Raw genomic sequence first — 12,439 nt, 5'->3', positions numbered from 1 at the left:
ATTCCTATTAAGGGTATTGTAATTTATCAATATCAGAGAGAAACATCTGTGGTCATTGTTGTTGAGAGGACTACGTTTTAACATTGTTTTTAAAGTGATTGGGACATTAAAAATTGATGGAGTTAACAGATTCGGCAATTAAAAAATTACTACTGTTGGATAGTAGATAACAAGATTTGAACTGGTAAAAGGGAAAAAGGAAAAATTTTTAAAGTGAAGCAAAAGTTGCGACCGCCATTTTGGGAGAAATAAAAACTTTGAACATTAATATCTGAGCCTGGGAGGCTCAGAGGACAGCGAAATTGGGTGCACTGGAAAGGGCAAGCTTCATTTTATCAAACCTGATGGTTCAAATTTAATTTGGTGAGATCAAAATTTGACCTTGTTTTACATGTCAGACCCAAAACAAACTCGTGCTAGGTCTGCTTCAATAGAGAAAATGCAAGCCCAATTAGATGCAATGGAAGCTAGGATAATGAAGGGGGTGAAAGAAATGATAACTGCCTCTAAAAAAATAAATAAGAAAGGATATTGAGGACTCAAAGAATTAAAAAAAGAAATAGAGAATCTCAGAAATGACATGTGGTAATAACAAAGAAAGTACAAGAAGTGGAAGAGAGAGTGAAAACACATGATTCCACCTTGTTAAATTACAAGAAAAAGTGACAATTCATGACTGCAAACTGATGGAAACTCAGATTCGTCTGAGAGGTGTACCTGAAAATGAAAAATCAGACCTGAAAGAATACATAATAAAAATAATTGCAGAATTTTTGGAGGAAGATCCTGAAGGGAATAGAAATATGTATGACTATATGTATAGAGTAAATTCACTCTATGCAAAAAAGAACAATCTGCAAAGAGATGTGGTCATAAGATTTATGACAAAAGAAATTGTGGGAAAGATCATGAATAAAAACTTTGAAAAGTCATGGACAAAGGGAGGCAGTAGAATAAGAATTATGAAAGAACTGCCAAGACAAGTTCTAACTGACAAAAAGGCATATAAAAAATTGACAGAAAAACTATGTGACAATGGAATGAGGTACAGATGGATAATACCTGAAGGTTTGAGCTTTGAACTTCAAGGGAAAAGTATTACAATCACAAATACACAGGAACTGCGCAGATTTTATGAAGAAAATAAAGAATTTGCACCATGATGGATTATAAATTGATATCTTGGAATGTAAATGGACTAAATTCACCAGAAAAAAGAAAGGCAACGTTTCATTGGATAAAAAACCAAAATTGTAATATAATATGTTTACAAGAAGTGTATATTAGACAAAAGGATTATAAATTTCTATGGAATAAACAATTGGGACTATAATTTTTTACACTGGCTGAACAATATTTAATAAACTTTATAAAGGAAGACCAAGCGGGTTTTCTCCCTAAAAGGCAAATAAGAGACAATATTAGAACTGTTGTAAATATTGTAGAATACTATGAAAGACATCCAGAAAAGGAAGTTGCATTATTCTTTGCGGACGCAGAGAAAGCTTTTGATAATTTGAATTGGGACTTTATGTTTGCAATAATGGAGAAAATAAAGTTGGGGAAAAACTCATTTAAGATGATGTAAAGATGGTATATGACTCCTAAAAAGTTGGCAAAGATGAACAATAAGATGCCAGATAGATGTTGGAAATGTAAAAAACATGAAGGTTCTTTCTACCATATGTGGTGGACTTGTGAAAGAGCAAACAAGTATTGGCAGATGTTTCAACAAGAGATTTCTAAGATCTTGGGATACAAATCTAACAAAGTTGCAGAGACTTTTCTGTTGGGATTACAAATGGAAAAATTTCCAAAAGAAGATAGAACTTTAATTTGGTACTTGCTCTCAGCTGCTAGGACATTGTATGCGCAGTTGTGGAAGAAAAAATACCAGAGAAATGGGATTGGATTGTAAAAGTTATGACATGGAGTGAAATGGATGTTAACAAAAACCTTAAGAGACTATGATTTAGAAGTATTTAAGATGGAGTGGAAAAAGTTCAGAAGATATGTAGAAAAAGAATGGAAAATAAAAGGACATTGGACAATTTTTGATAATGACTAAGTACAAGAGGGAGGAGGATCTTAATTTTGGTTCTTATTAATTAAGGGTACCTTTGATATTAAAATTTTAAGTATATAACACCGGCGGGGGTCAAGTAACGGGGGGAGGGGTGGGTAGAAAGTAATATATGGGATAGCTAAAAAAGTAATAATGTAAGAAATTGAAATTTATTACCATATGTTACTAATAAAATTGTTTGAAACAAAGGGTATTGTAATTTATTGAGCAACCAATTTATTGCATATAAGAATATAAGAACATAAGAGAAGCCATGGATCAGGCCAAACACACACACACGCGCACACACTGTGACTAATAGTCACTGATGGACCTCTGCTCCATATTTTTATCCAATCCCTTCTTGAAGCTGGCTATGCTTGTAGCCGCCACCACCTCCTGTGGCAGTGAATTCCACATGTTAATCACACTTTGGGTGAAGAAGTACTTCCTTTTATCATTGTTAACCTGACTGCTCAGCAATTTCATCGAATGCCCACAAGTTCTTGAATTGTGAGAAAGGGAGAAAAGTACTTCTTTCTCTATTTTCTCCATCCCATGCATAATCTTGTAAACCTCTATCATGTCATCTCGCAGTCGACGTTTCTCCAAACTAAAGAGCCCCAAGCGTTTTAACCTTTCTTCACAGGGAAAGTGTTCCAAACCTTTAATCATTCTAGTTGCCCTTTTCTGGACTTTTTCCAATGCTATAATATCCTTTTTGAGGTGCGGTGACCAGAGTTGCACACAGTACTCCAAATGAGACCGCACCATTGATTTATACAGGGGCATTATGATACTGGCTGATTTGTTTTCAATTCCCTTCTTAATAATTCCCAGCATGGTGTTGGCCTTTTTTATTGCAATTGCACACTGTCTTGACATTTTCAGTGAGTTATCTACCATGACCCCAAGATCTCTCTCTTGGTCAGTCTCTGCCAGTCTGTCTCACACCCCCATCAACTTGTATTTGTAGCTGGGATTCTTGGTCCCAATGTGCATTACTTTGCACTTGGCCACATTGAACCTCATCTACCACGTTGACGCCCACTCACCCAGCCTCAACAGATCCCTTTGGAGTGCCTCACTATCCTCTCTGGTTCTCACCACCCTGAACAATTTAGTTTCATCCGCAAACTTGGCCACTTCACTGCTTACTCCCAACTCCAGATCATTAATGAACAAGTTAAAGAGCATGGGACCCAGTACTGAGCCCTGCGGCACCCCACTGCTTACTGTCTTCCACTGTGAAGACTGCCCATTTATACTCTCTGCTTCCTATTAATTAGCCAATTTTTGATCCACAAGAGGACCTGTCCTTTTACTCCATGACTCTCAAGCTTACTAAGGAGCCTTTGATGAGGAACTTTATCAAAAGCTTTCTGGAAGTCAAGGTAAACAACATCTATTGGGTCTCCTTTGTCCACATGCTTGTTCACCCCCTCAAAGAACTGTAACAAGTTAGTGAGGCAAGATCTTCCCTTACAGAGCCCATGCTGAGTCTTCCTCAATAACTTGTGTTCATCAATGTGCCAACTCATTCTGTCCAACTTTCCCAGAATTGAAGTCAGACTGACTGGCCTGTAATTTCCCGGATCTCCTCTGGAACCCTTTTTAAAGATGGGGGTGACATTTGCTACGTTCCAGTCCTCAGGAATGGAGGCAGATTCCAATGAAAGATCACATTTTTGTCAGGAGATCCACTTCAACTTTGAGTTCTTTCAGAACTCTTGGATGTGTGAATTTAATAATTATTCTCTGATTTATTTTAAAGAATATTGAAGTAACACAAGCTTAATTTATTTCACAGAGAAACCATGCCAAATATATTTAGTCTTTTAGAAAAGCTATCCACTTTGGTTTATTCTTAATGTTGAAAACCCTTTTTAAAAAAGAGCCAGGAAATACTGAAAAAAAACTCAGTTGAGGCCCCTTTTTCTTTCGATGTGAAGGATCTCCTGATAAATTCTGTTATCAGGAAATTCTGTTAAGACTTTCAAGGAGGAAATAATGAATAAATTTGAGGAATCAAAAGTGCTATTAGAAGAAAAGATAAGCCTCCTGAAACAAAATGGAAAAATAACAAGAAATACTAAAAAGTGCATGCAAGTTTAGACACCAACAAATAATTTAGACACCAACAAACAACTGAAGTCAAAACTTGACTAGGGATCCACTTGGAGACAACACAGGAGAGGATGTGGTATAAAAATGTAAATGAAGGTTTTATACGCAGCTAGAATAAAATAGAAAAACAAAAATTTAGACATGTGTTTCTGAGTCTCGCTAGGATACAGTCATGGTTTCTGGTCTGACATCTCTAAGTCTGAGTCTCGCTAGGATACAGTCATGGTTTCTGGTCTGACATCTCTAAGCAGACAGCATATTTAAGGAGAAGATACTGGGGTAGACTAACAGGAGTTACCTTGTTTGAATTCTTCTACCATGACTGCTCGGGTTGAAGTTGACACATTATATGTTGAGTTCTGTTGTGGATAGGCTGGAGTGATGATGGGCATGAGATGATTCCTGTCAGATGGATTTACCTGTGGCATTTGAAAAGATGCATTTAAGGGAGAGATGCTGCTGCAGTTAACTTGAACTACATGAACGGAATGTGCTTATTAATTGTATCAGAAGGAGATGACAACATAGCTAAAGGGAAAAGGAGATCTCCCTTCCTCTCAGAGGAAGGTAGGATTATTACAAAACTCCACATGGTGTACATACCCTGGGGTCCCAGACTGGCAAGTTGAGGTTACTCTCTTCAGGGTGTTTCAGCAAGACAGGATTTGGCCATTCCCTGCAAGAGGAACCCCAGCTGCAATATATCAGGTATGTGTGTACACATACACACACATGTTGGAATACTAGTATTCCACAACCCAGTATTAATTTGAAATTGGGTTTTAAAGACACACTGTGAGGAGTGAATACAATTGCATGACATCAGACCACTTAATCTTCCCAAGAAAGAAAGTTCCATGTTCTAGTAATGTTCTCACAATTTGGGAAGTGACCTCTGTCACAGAAGCATAAAGCACACATTCAATTCCTGATAAGCAAGAAAGAAAAGGGAGATCAACTAGAATTTTTATCTCAGAAACATTTTTTTGCAGCATTGCGTGCAGAACACTATTTTATGGCTGGCATATCAAATTTTAAAAGTATGGTCAAATACTGGTCAGATACTGCCTTCACTGCACGAAGGTACTTTAATCTACAGTTCTGATACTCTGAATAGTTATAAAAGCAAGTTCTTTAACTTATTGTGAAATAATATTGTGGAAATATTAAGGTTTCCACAAATGTTAATATTTACTGATAATTTCTCAATTTTGTTTTTTAATTCTGGCACACCAGGATAGGACTACGAGTTTCAAAACAATTCTACATGTTGGGAAGGGAACGTCCACAGTTACAGCAGGTGGCCAGTATGATCCGGATGGCTACACTGCCTGGTTTGCCCCTATCTAGTGCAGTGCTAAGGGGTCAGATGCCCTCATGGTTAACAAAAGATACCATAATTAATGTATTTAAAGATAAACTACCACCTTTACAGTAGCAATCTTGGTTCTGTGGAATATTTGAAAACAATGACCAACATGAAACTTACAGATATTTATAATATTTGCCTAAAAGCCAAACCCCTGACCCAGACAGCACAGGCTGGTCTGGTCTCATCAGATCTCAGAAGCTGAGCAGGGTTGGCCCTGGTTAGTACATGGAATGGAGACAACTGACTCCAGAATAGCTACGCATAGGTAGGCAGTGGCAAATCACCTCTGTTCATTTCTTGCCTTAAACCCTAAGGGGCTGCCATAAGTCAGCTGAGTACTTTCTACCACCAAAGGAACCCAAAGGTTAAATAGAAACCATATACAATTAACTATCTGCAAGCTAAAACTGCAAACACAAAAGTCAGGAAAATCTGAGAAACAAGCCCTCAAGGCAACCCATCTGGATTGTAATAAGAAGGCACAAATGCATCAATCCACTCCCCAAGGATGGATTTCATGGGCATCACTTTACAAAGAGTGCAATTTCACAGTTACTTTGCTAGTCATAACCTAGTAGTAATATTTTGTTAGCCGCAGATCTAAGTACAGTTCTGCCTGCATTATAATCTCATTTATGTATGATCTATGAATCATGCAAGCCCATCAGATACTTACCACTTGGAAAAAATTAGGAAGAATTTGTGAACTAGCGTCGATGCTAAAGCATTTGGATACAGTTGGCATACCCTTGCCACCAACATAGCCCAAGAAACACCACCAAGAAATCCCAGCACGTTGGAATAAATCCCACGCCCTAGAATAGACATGGCATCATTAATGTCTGCCGTGGCGCAGAGTGGTAAAGCAGCAGCACTGCAGTACTGAGGTCTGAACACTCTGCTCACGACCCGAGTTCAATTCTGGTGGAAACTGGGTTCAGGTAGCCAGCCCAAGGTTGACTCAGCCTTCCGAGGTCGGTAAAATGAGTACCCAGCTTGCTGGGGGGAAAGCGTAGATGGCAATGGCAAATGGCAAACCACCCCGTAAAAAGTCTTCTGTGAAAACGTTGTGAAAGAAACATCACCCCAGAGTTGGAAACGACTGGTGTTTGCACAGGGGACCTTTCCTTTTCCTTTGTACTTCAAGTCCCTTCCATCTTACCCATCCTTCAGAGAAAGGTATCTTGAGAGAATGCACTTTTTTGCAATGAAAATGCTGAAGTATAACTCAAATTATGCTTTTGGGGACTCTCCCTCCCATCAGTTTGAAATGGAGTCTGAAGTTCATAGAAAGGGGGTGGAAGGCTAACTACCATTTATCTTTAGAACTACTGAAGAAAGTCAGTCTTGAATAGGGCCTCAAGTTTTGCTTTGGAAATTGCTCCCCCATGTGGCAGCTATTTCACATTCATCTGCAAGACAGTTTAAGTTTTCCCTTGTGCATCCTGCAAAAGCCTGACATGCATCTTTGTAATGCTTAAGCATTTAAATGCAAGTCCAAGGCAAACATACAGTAAGGTTCCAGAATGCTGACATGAACCAAACATCCCTCAAAGGAAGCAAGAAGTACACTCAACAAACCAAATAGGAAGGAATTTTTTTCTATGCAAGATTTTCAGCAACTTTCTGGCATATGGGGAACTTTCTTCAGAAGCAGCTTGTGAAATATGACTTGGATGTTGCTATGTCATGAATCAAATTGCTTAACATATCTGCTAATCATAAAATGTATACAGAAGGGGACAGGTGAACCTGTGGAGAGCATTTCAGGATTTTGGTGAGAAAGCCCGTGAGACTAGAGGTACAAAATTTAAGAACCATATAAAAAAGAAGCCTCCCACCCAACCTCTGCAGCAATCAAGCAGTGTGATAGTCACTAGAACCAGGTTTTTGAGGTATCAGTGGCTACAGGGCATCTGGATTTTTAGATTCCTGTTATAAGTAAGGACTGGGTTCTTATGAATTTGGAGCAAAAAGGGGAAGTGCTCAACACAGAGGCCCCACTGATTTGCCTCTAGACCCCCCAATTCAGGAAAGCTATATGCACCTTTTCAGAAGGTTCTCTGCAATCATTACACACACAGGCCTTTTAAAGAGCAACCCTCATGATTTGCAGCATCATCACCATTCTGCAGATTCTGAAGCAACATGTCTATGTTACAAGCTTACTCAGCTTAGCCTAAAGAGTAATTTCAAGGACTATTAAACTCATAGCCTGGGATCACAAGATTTGATGTATTAAGTACTTGCGTTTTGCCCACAGTTTAATTGCTCTTAGCGTCAGCCTGAAGTTCTCCTTGTTTGGTACTAAATGAAGTATTTCATCTGTAACTCTGCAACCTGCCAGCAAACATAAAAGCCTATGTGTTAAAAAGTTAAGGGATCAGCCCTGCTACACTGCACAATTCAACCAGCTTGCAGCACATGAAAAGAAACACATTACAGATTAAGGGTTAATTTTGCATGCATACATCACCTTGTAAGAATGATCTTAAGGGAAAGCACTAGCTACTTATCCCTTAAAATGAATAAGATCCAGAGAACCACATAACAAGTTTCACACTCCCAAGGAAGTTACACACTTATGTTTCTATATAGCAAATTCCTGCAGTTTTAGAAGCAATTTAATTTGCCATGTGGATCTGCATTCAAAACTCCCACCAACACTTAGTACTTTCATATTGTTTTCCAGTCTTCAAACCACTTTACATACATTGCCCTGTTTTAATCTTTACAACAGGCCTGTGAGGTAGAACAGTATTAACTCCATATTGCAGGTGGGAAAATGAGGCCAAATGCGGCTTGCCTAAGACTACCTAATGAGAAAGGAGCAAAGATAATATTCAACATAGACATTTTCTCATTTGCAGCTCAGTCTTACAATGCAATCCCAAAATGATGGACTTGGGGTGGAAGGGTGCAAAATTACTTAGGACTGCACTGTTAGTTGCCATGGATTTCATTTAATGCTTTGGCTCCCAGCCAGCATTCCCTCTTAGCTGAGTTAGTGTGAGCTAGCCTCCAGCTCACATATTTTTGTCTTCACTCAAAAAATGGCCCCAGAGCAAGATAATTAATGCAGCAGCTCATAACGTTAATGTCAGTGGTTTACAAAATAATTTTTTTGCTCACGAGATGATATCCAGAAAGACACCCCTGTACTGATTCCCAAGCCATGCACCCCTGGAATGTGATATTGCAATGTAACCCTAGAATATTAATATGACACAGCAATGCCCATTTGAATTGGAATGGTCTTTCTTGCGCATAAGGGAGAAAAATCCAGTTCCTTCTAGGCCCCAGGCAGGCTGGAATGATGTCAAGTCTGGTTCACAGGCTGGACAGACATAGTGGCCAAATACTGAATGGCTAAGAAGCATCCATCTTTCTGCTCCTGGAAATGAAGAATTCCAGGCCCAGAGAGGGACACACGGTGGGCAGAGCTGCAAAAGTTCCTTCACTTCTTTTGGCAACCTTTTAAGTCGTTATCAAAACATAAAAAAATAAGGGTTACCAGGACTCCTGCAACACAAATAAACGGCTTGTATATATATGTTCTGCTATTCTTGAGGGCAAGACAGCAGAAACACAAAGGCTAAAGGTTAAGTGGCCATCTTGTTGTGAATGTGTGGTATACCTGTAAACTGGTCTCACATTTCTGCCAGGGAACAAAGTTTCTATTTTTCTTTAATTATTGCTAAGGCTATCTAAGGCTATCAAACTCAACCAATCTCCTGAACACTTGATGGATGCCTATCCATGTTTGACACTAAGGGAGGAATCTATCACTTTTGGGGAGCTTCAAAGGAATCAGTTTGGAAAAACAGGGCCATAAAAAGTCATTTGGCCAGTGTAACTAAAATTCCTCCATTGGGGTATGGATTTATGACACAATGATCTCTGATTGGATATTCCACCTATGACACTGATTTTCCCTTGGTGTGACACTCTGCTTCCTCATTGGGTAGTTGAATTGCTTGATGTGACGTAATTTACCCTAGAAAACAGGCAATCCCACCTGTCAGGATTAGGGAAAAAAGAAGAAGGAAAGAGAGGGAATTCCTCCATCCTCTCCTCCCTCCATCCCTTCCAGCCTCACCACCCCCTTCTTCTCAAGAGAAATCTCCCTCCAGAGGCCTTGTGTTTCCTCTGACTGAGCCTACTCTGCAAGATCTAGGTATTGTATCACCTACCCCATCCATACTTATTCAGCTAACCACTGTATTCCTCTTGTATGCTTGAAATTGTTTGACTGAGATGTAACTATTTGAAAACCTATACCTATAATAAAATCCATTATTAACCAAAGGATTTTCAGTGGTCTATCTCAGTAAACATAGACAGAGATCCTTGCTCACCTCACCTCTCGTAGACTCACCATTTTGAGCTAAGAAATATTAATATTCCCCAATAAAAAGTTAGTTGAGGTGTAACAGAGTCTCCACAGCTTAGAGGAAGCATGACTCCCAGCTGGTAAATTTACTCTTCAGACAGCAGAGCAAAGACAGACAACTAAGTAGTATCACACAAGACTGGTAAAACTCACAATTTCTTTTATCAATACAAAGAACACAAGACAACTAAGATTAACTGCTGCCAATTGTTCATATTTCTGCAGTTCTGAGACTTTGGCTTGGATCTTATGACACTGTTCTCACACGTCTCTCTGGCAGCTATAGAAGCTTTCATCCACAGTGGTACTTGCTTCTTATGCTACTAGCACTTCAGCATTTTTTTCAAGGAGTCTTTATACATGCAAATCTGGTGCATGTAAAAATGCTAACCACCAGAGGAAAGGAGCAGTAAGCAAAGAGAAGAATGAGAACAACAATGTCAAAGAATCCAGCCATAGTCTATCTCTATGGTGTGAACTTAAAAGTGATTAGGTACAGGGCTTTTTAGAGACACAGATACTTCTCTCTACAAAAACCAGAGAACCAGCACACAATAAAAGCCACATGATTTTTTAAGAGGGAAATGTTCCATTGACCATAGTAGTTAGAAGACACTTATAGATCAGGATGGTGCCCAACTATCACAATTTCAGTAGACTGTCCTAGACAACAGCTGTTAAACCTAACCACTAGAGGCCCTACCAGTCCTTCATGGTACTCCAGTGCAACTTTTGGAAGACTGTACAACAACACTCCAACTAAAAGAGCTTCAGGGAAAGAGAACAATGGTTGTTTCTATGTGCATCCCTTCCCGGACAGGGTTAGCAGTAAAGGTATCATAAGAGCAGTACAGTTTAGTGGGAGCAGAATGCTGCACATAGTGTTTGGAGTGAAATCTGCTGCTTTTCAGCACACACACTAGAAGGAGGAAGATGGAATGGGTGATAATGACTGCAACTCAGGGCCAGGAAAGGAAGTGGGCTTGCAAGAGTCTTGGGGATATCTGCTCCTGTAGTCCCCAAGGCCAGATAGGCAAAGGAGTCCTATCCACATCAGAAAGTTTAAAAAGTGTAAGTCACTATAACTGTAGGAATAACTGATTCAAATGGTGTTTTGAGATGAAAAAATATACAGCCTCTGGACTCCTACAGCAAAGGGAATTTGGTCTTTCAACCCACCTGGGTTTAAACTTGTACCTTAGGCAATTTACCACCTGAGCCTCAGTCCATCCATCAGTAATACTGGAATAATTCTGGCCAACCTTATCAGGTTGTTTAATGTTTTTCATATTAGCTCAGTAAACCTTCAAAGACTTGAAAGCACCAAAAATGAAGTATTATTATTACCCGGACCAAGAATTACTCAGCTTTAGCATAGATCTAAAAAAGTACTCATATAACCATAAGTCCACATGCTTCATGAGTTAACATACTAAACAAATCTGTTACTTAGTAGGACACATACATAATTTCTAGTTATATCAGTAATCTGAGAAGCATTGTTCAGCAGCCACACTTAATCCTTTGGAAAAGCAGAAGGTTACCATTTAAGCTCCGAATACATCTTATGTCAAGATTTCTCAAACGTGAGTCATCTCGAAGGTCTATGTTCTCAGAAATCGACTGAAGCGCAAGCCTTGCGAACACAAGATCGATCTAAAGAAGAAATTAAGGTACCATTTTCTCAGTAGCAATCCTTAAAGCTATTAGACCTGTCAAAGAGCAAGGACACTAGTTTGTTTAGCATAACTTGGAGATACATATAATTAGAAATGGAATAGATTTAGATGAAATAGAGTGAAAATTGGTGGAAAGAACATGGAGACACCTTCAGAATGCTGCAAAAATGCCAAATGATTACTAGGCTATTCTGCCCATAGCTCATTGGTTACTGCCATGTAAGAGGACAGAGATATACCAATCTTTCTACCACACCTGGATTCAGACCTCGCTAAGACTTGCTGTAGAAAAATGGCACAACAGAGGATATATGCTTGCCCACAAGTCAAATAAAGACTGCTTACAAAGCATTCCTCTCGTTTAAAAGGTACAACATGAGAACTTTGAGGACTTCCTCAAGTTTTCCAAAAGAAAAAAATTAAGAAGCCCAACCTAGACAATATTTTCAAATTCAGTTTCATTTTGGCCACAATGTATACTATAATGTGTTTAGCAATAATACATTATTTGAGAGTTATCTTTTTAGTGCTACAAAGTTATTTTAATAGCTAAACACACTACCTATTGTGACCGAGTCTTTCTGTCCAGGTACTATATTTTCTTTAGGCTACTACAGTCTTAGGTCCTTATTAGTTTTTCCTGTTTTCTACCTTCAACATTTATTTCTCCTTAACTCTCACATGGCAAAAATTAAAAATTTGTTTGCTATGTCAATATAGGTTCAATAGTTTGCAACTCTTTCTCAAGCACTAGGCAAACATGCTATTTTCTTAGAGAAAAAGAAGATATTTATACTTTCAAA

General features: G+C 38.8%; 1 protein-coding gene across 2 annotated transcripts in view; it reads right to left on the bottom strand.

The window, feature by feature from the left end:
- Positions 1-12,439, bottom strand: part of PAPOLG (poly(A) polymerase gamma) — a 46,879-nt gene that overhangs the window by 23,689 nt on the left and 10,751 nt on the right. Inside the window, exons 7-11 of one of the 2 annotated variants that reach the window (XM_060249617.1) lie at positions 11,502-11,613; positions 7,815-7,904; positions 6,241-6,379; positions 4,796-4,868; positions 4,491-4,611 (exon numbers count right to left, since the gene is read on the bottom strand). In XM_060249617.1, the coding sequence (XP_060105600.1) occupies positions 4,491-4,611; positions 4,796-4,868; positions 6,241-6,379; positions 7,815-7,904; positions 11,502-11,613 (535 nt within the window). Of the gene's footprint in view, positions 1-4,490; positions 4,612-4,795; positions 4,869-6,236; positions 6,380-7,814; positions 7,905-11,501; positions 11,614-12,439 lie in introns of those variants that run through there. The other variant, XM_060249626.1, reaches the window with a different exon arrangement.

This window comes from Heteronotia binoei, chromosome 1 (genome assembly GCF_032191835.1).
Source record: "Heteronotia binoei isolate CCM8104 ecotype False Entrance Well chromosome 1, APGP_CSIRO_Hbin_v1, whole genome shotgun sequence".
NCBI lineage: Eukaryota > Metazoa > Chordata > Lepidosauria > Squamata > Gekkonidae > Heteronotia > Heteronotia binoei.
Note: the sequence above shows the minus strand (reverse complement) of the source record. Positions and strands in the feature narration are given on the sequence as shown.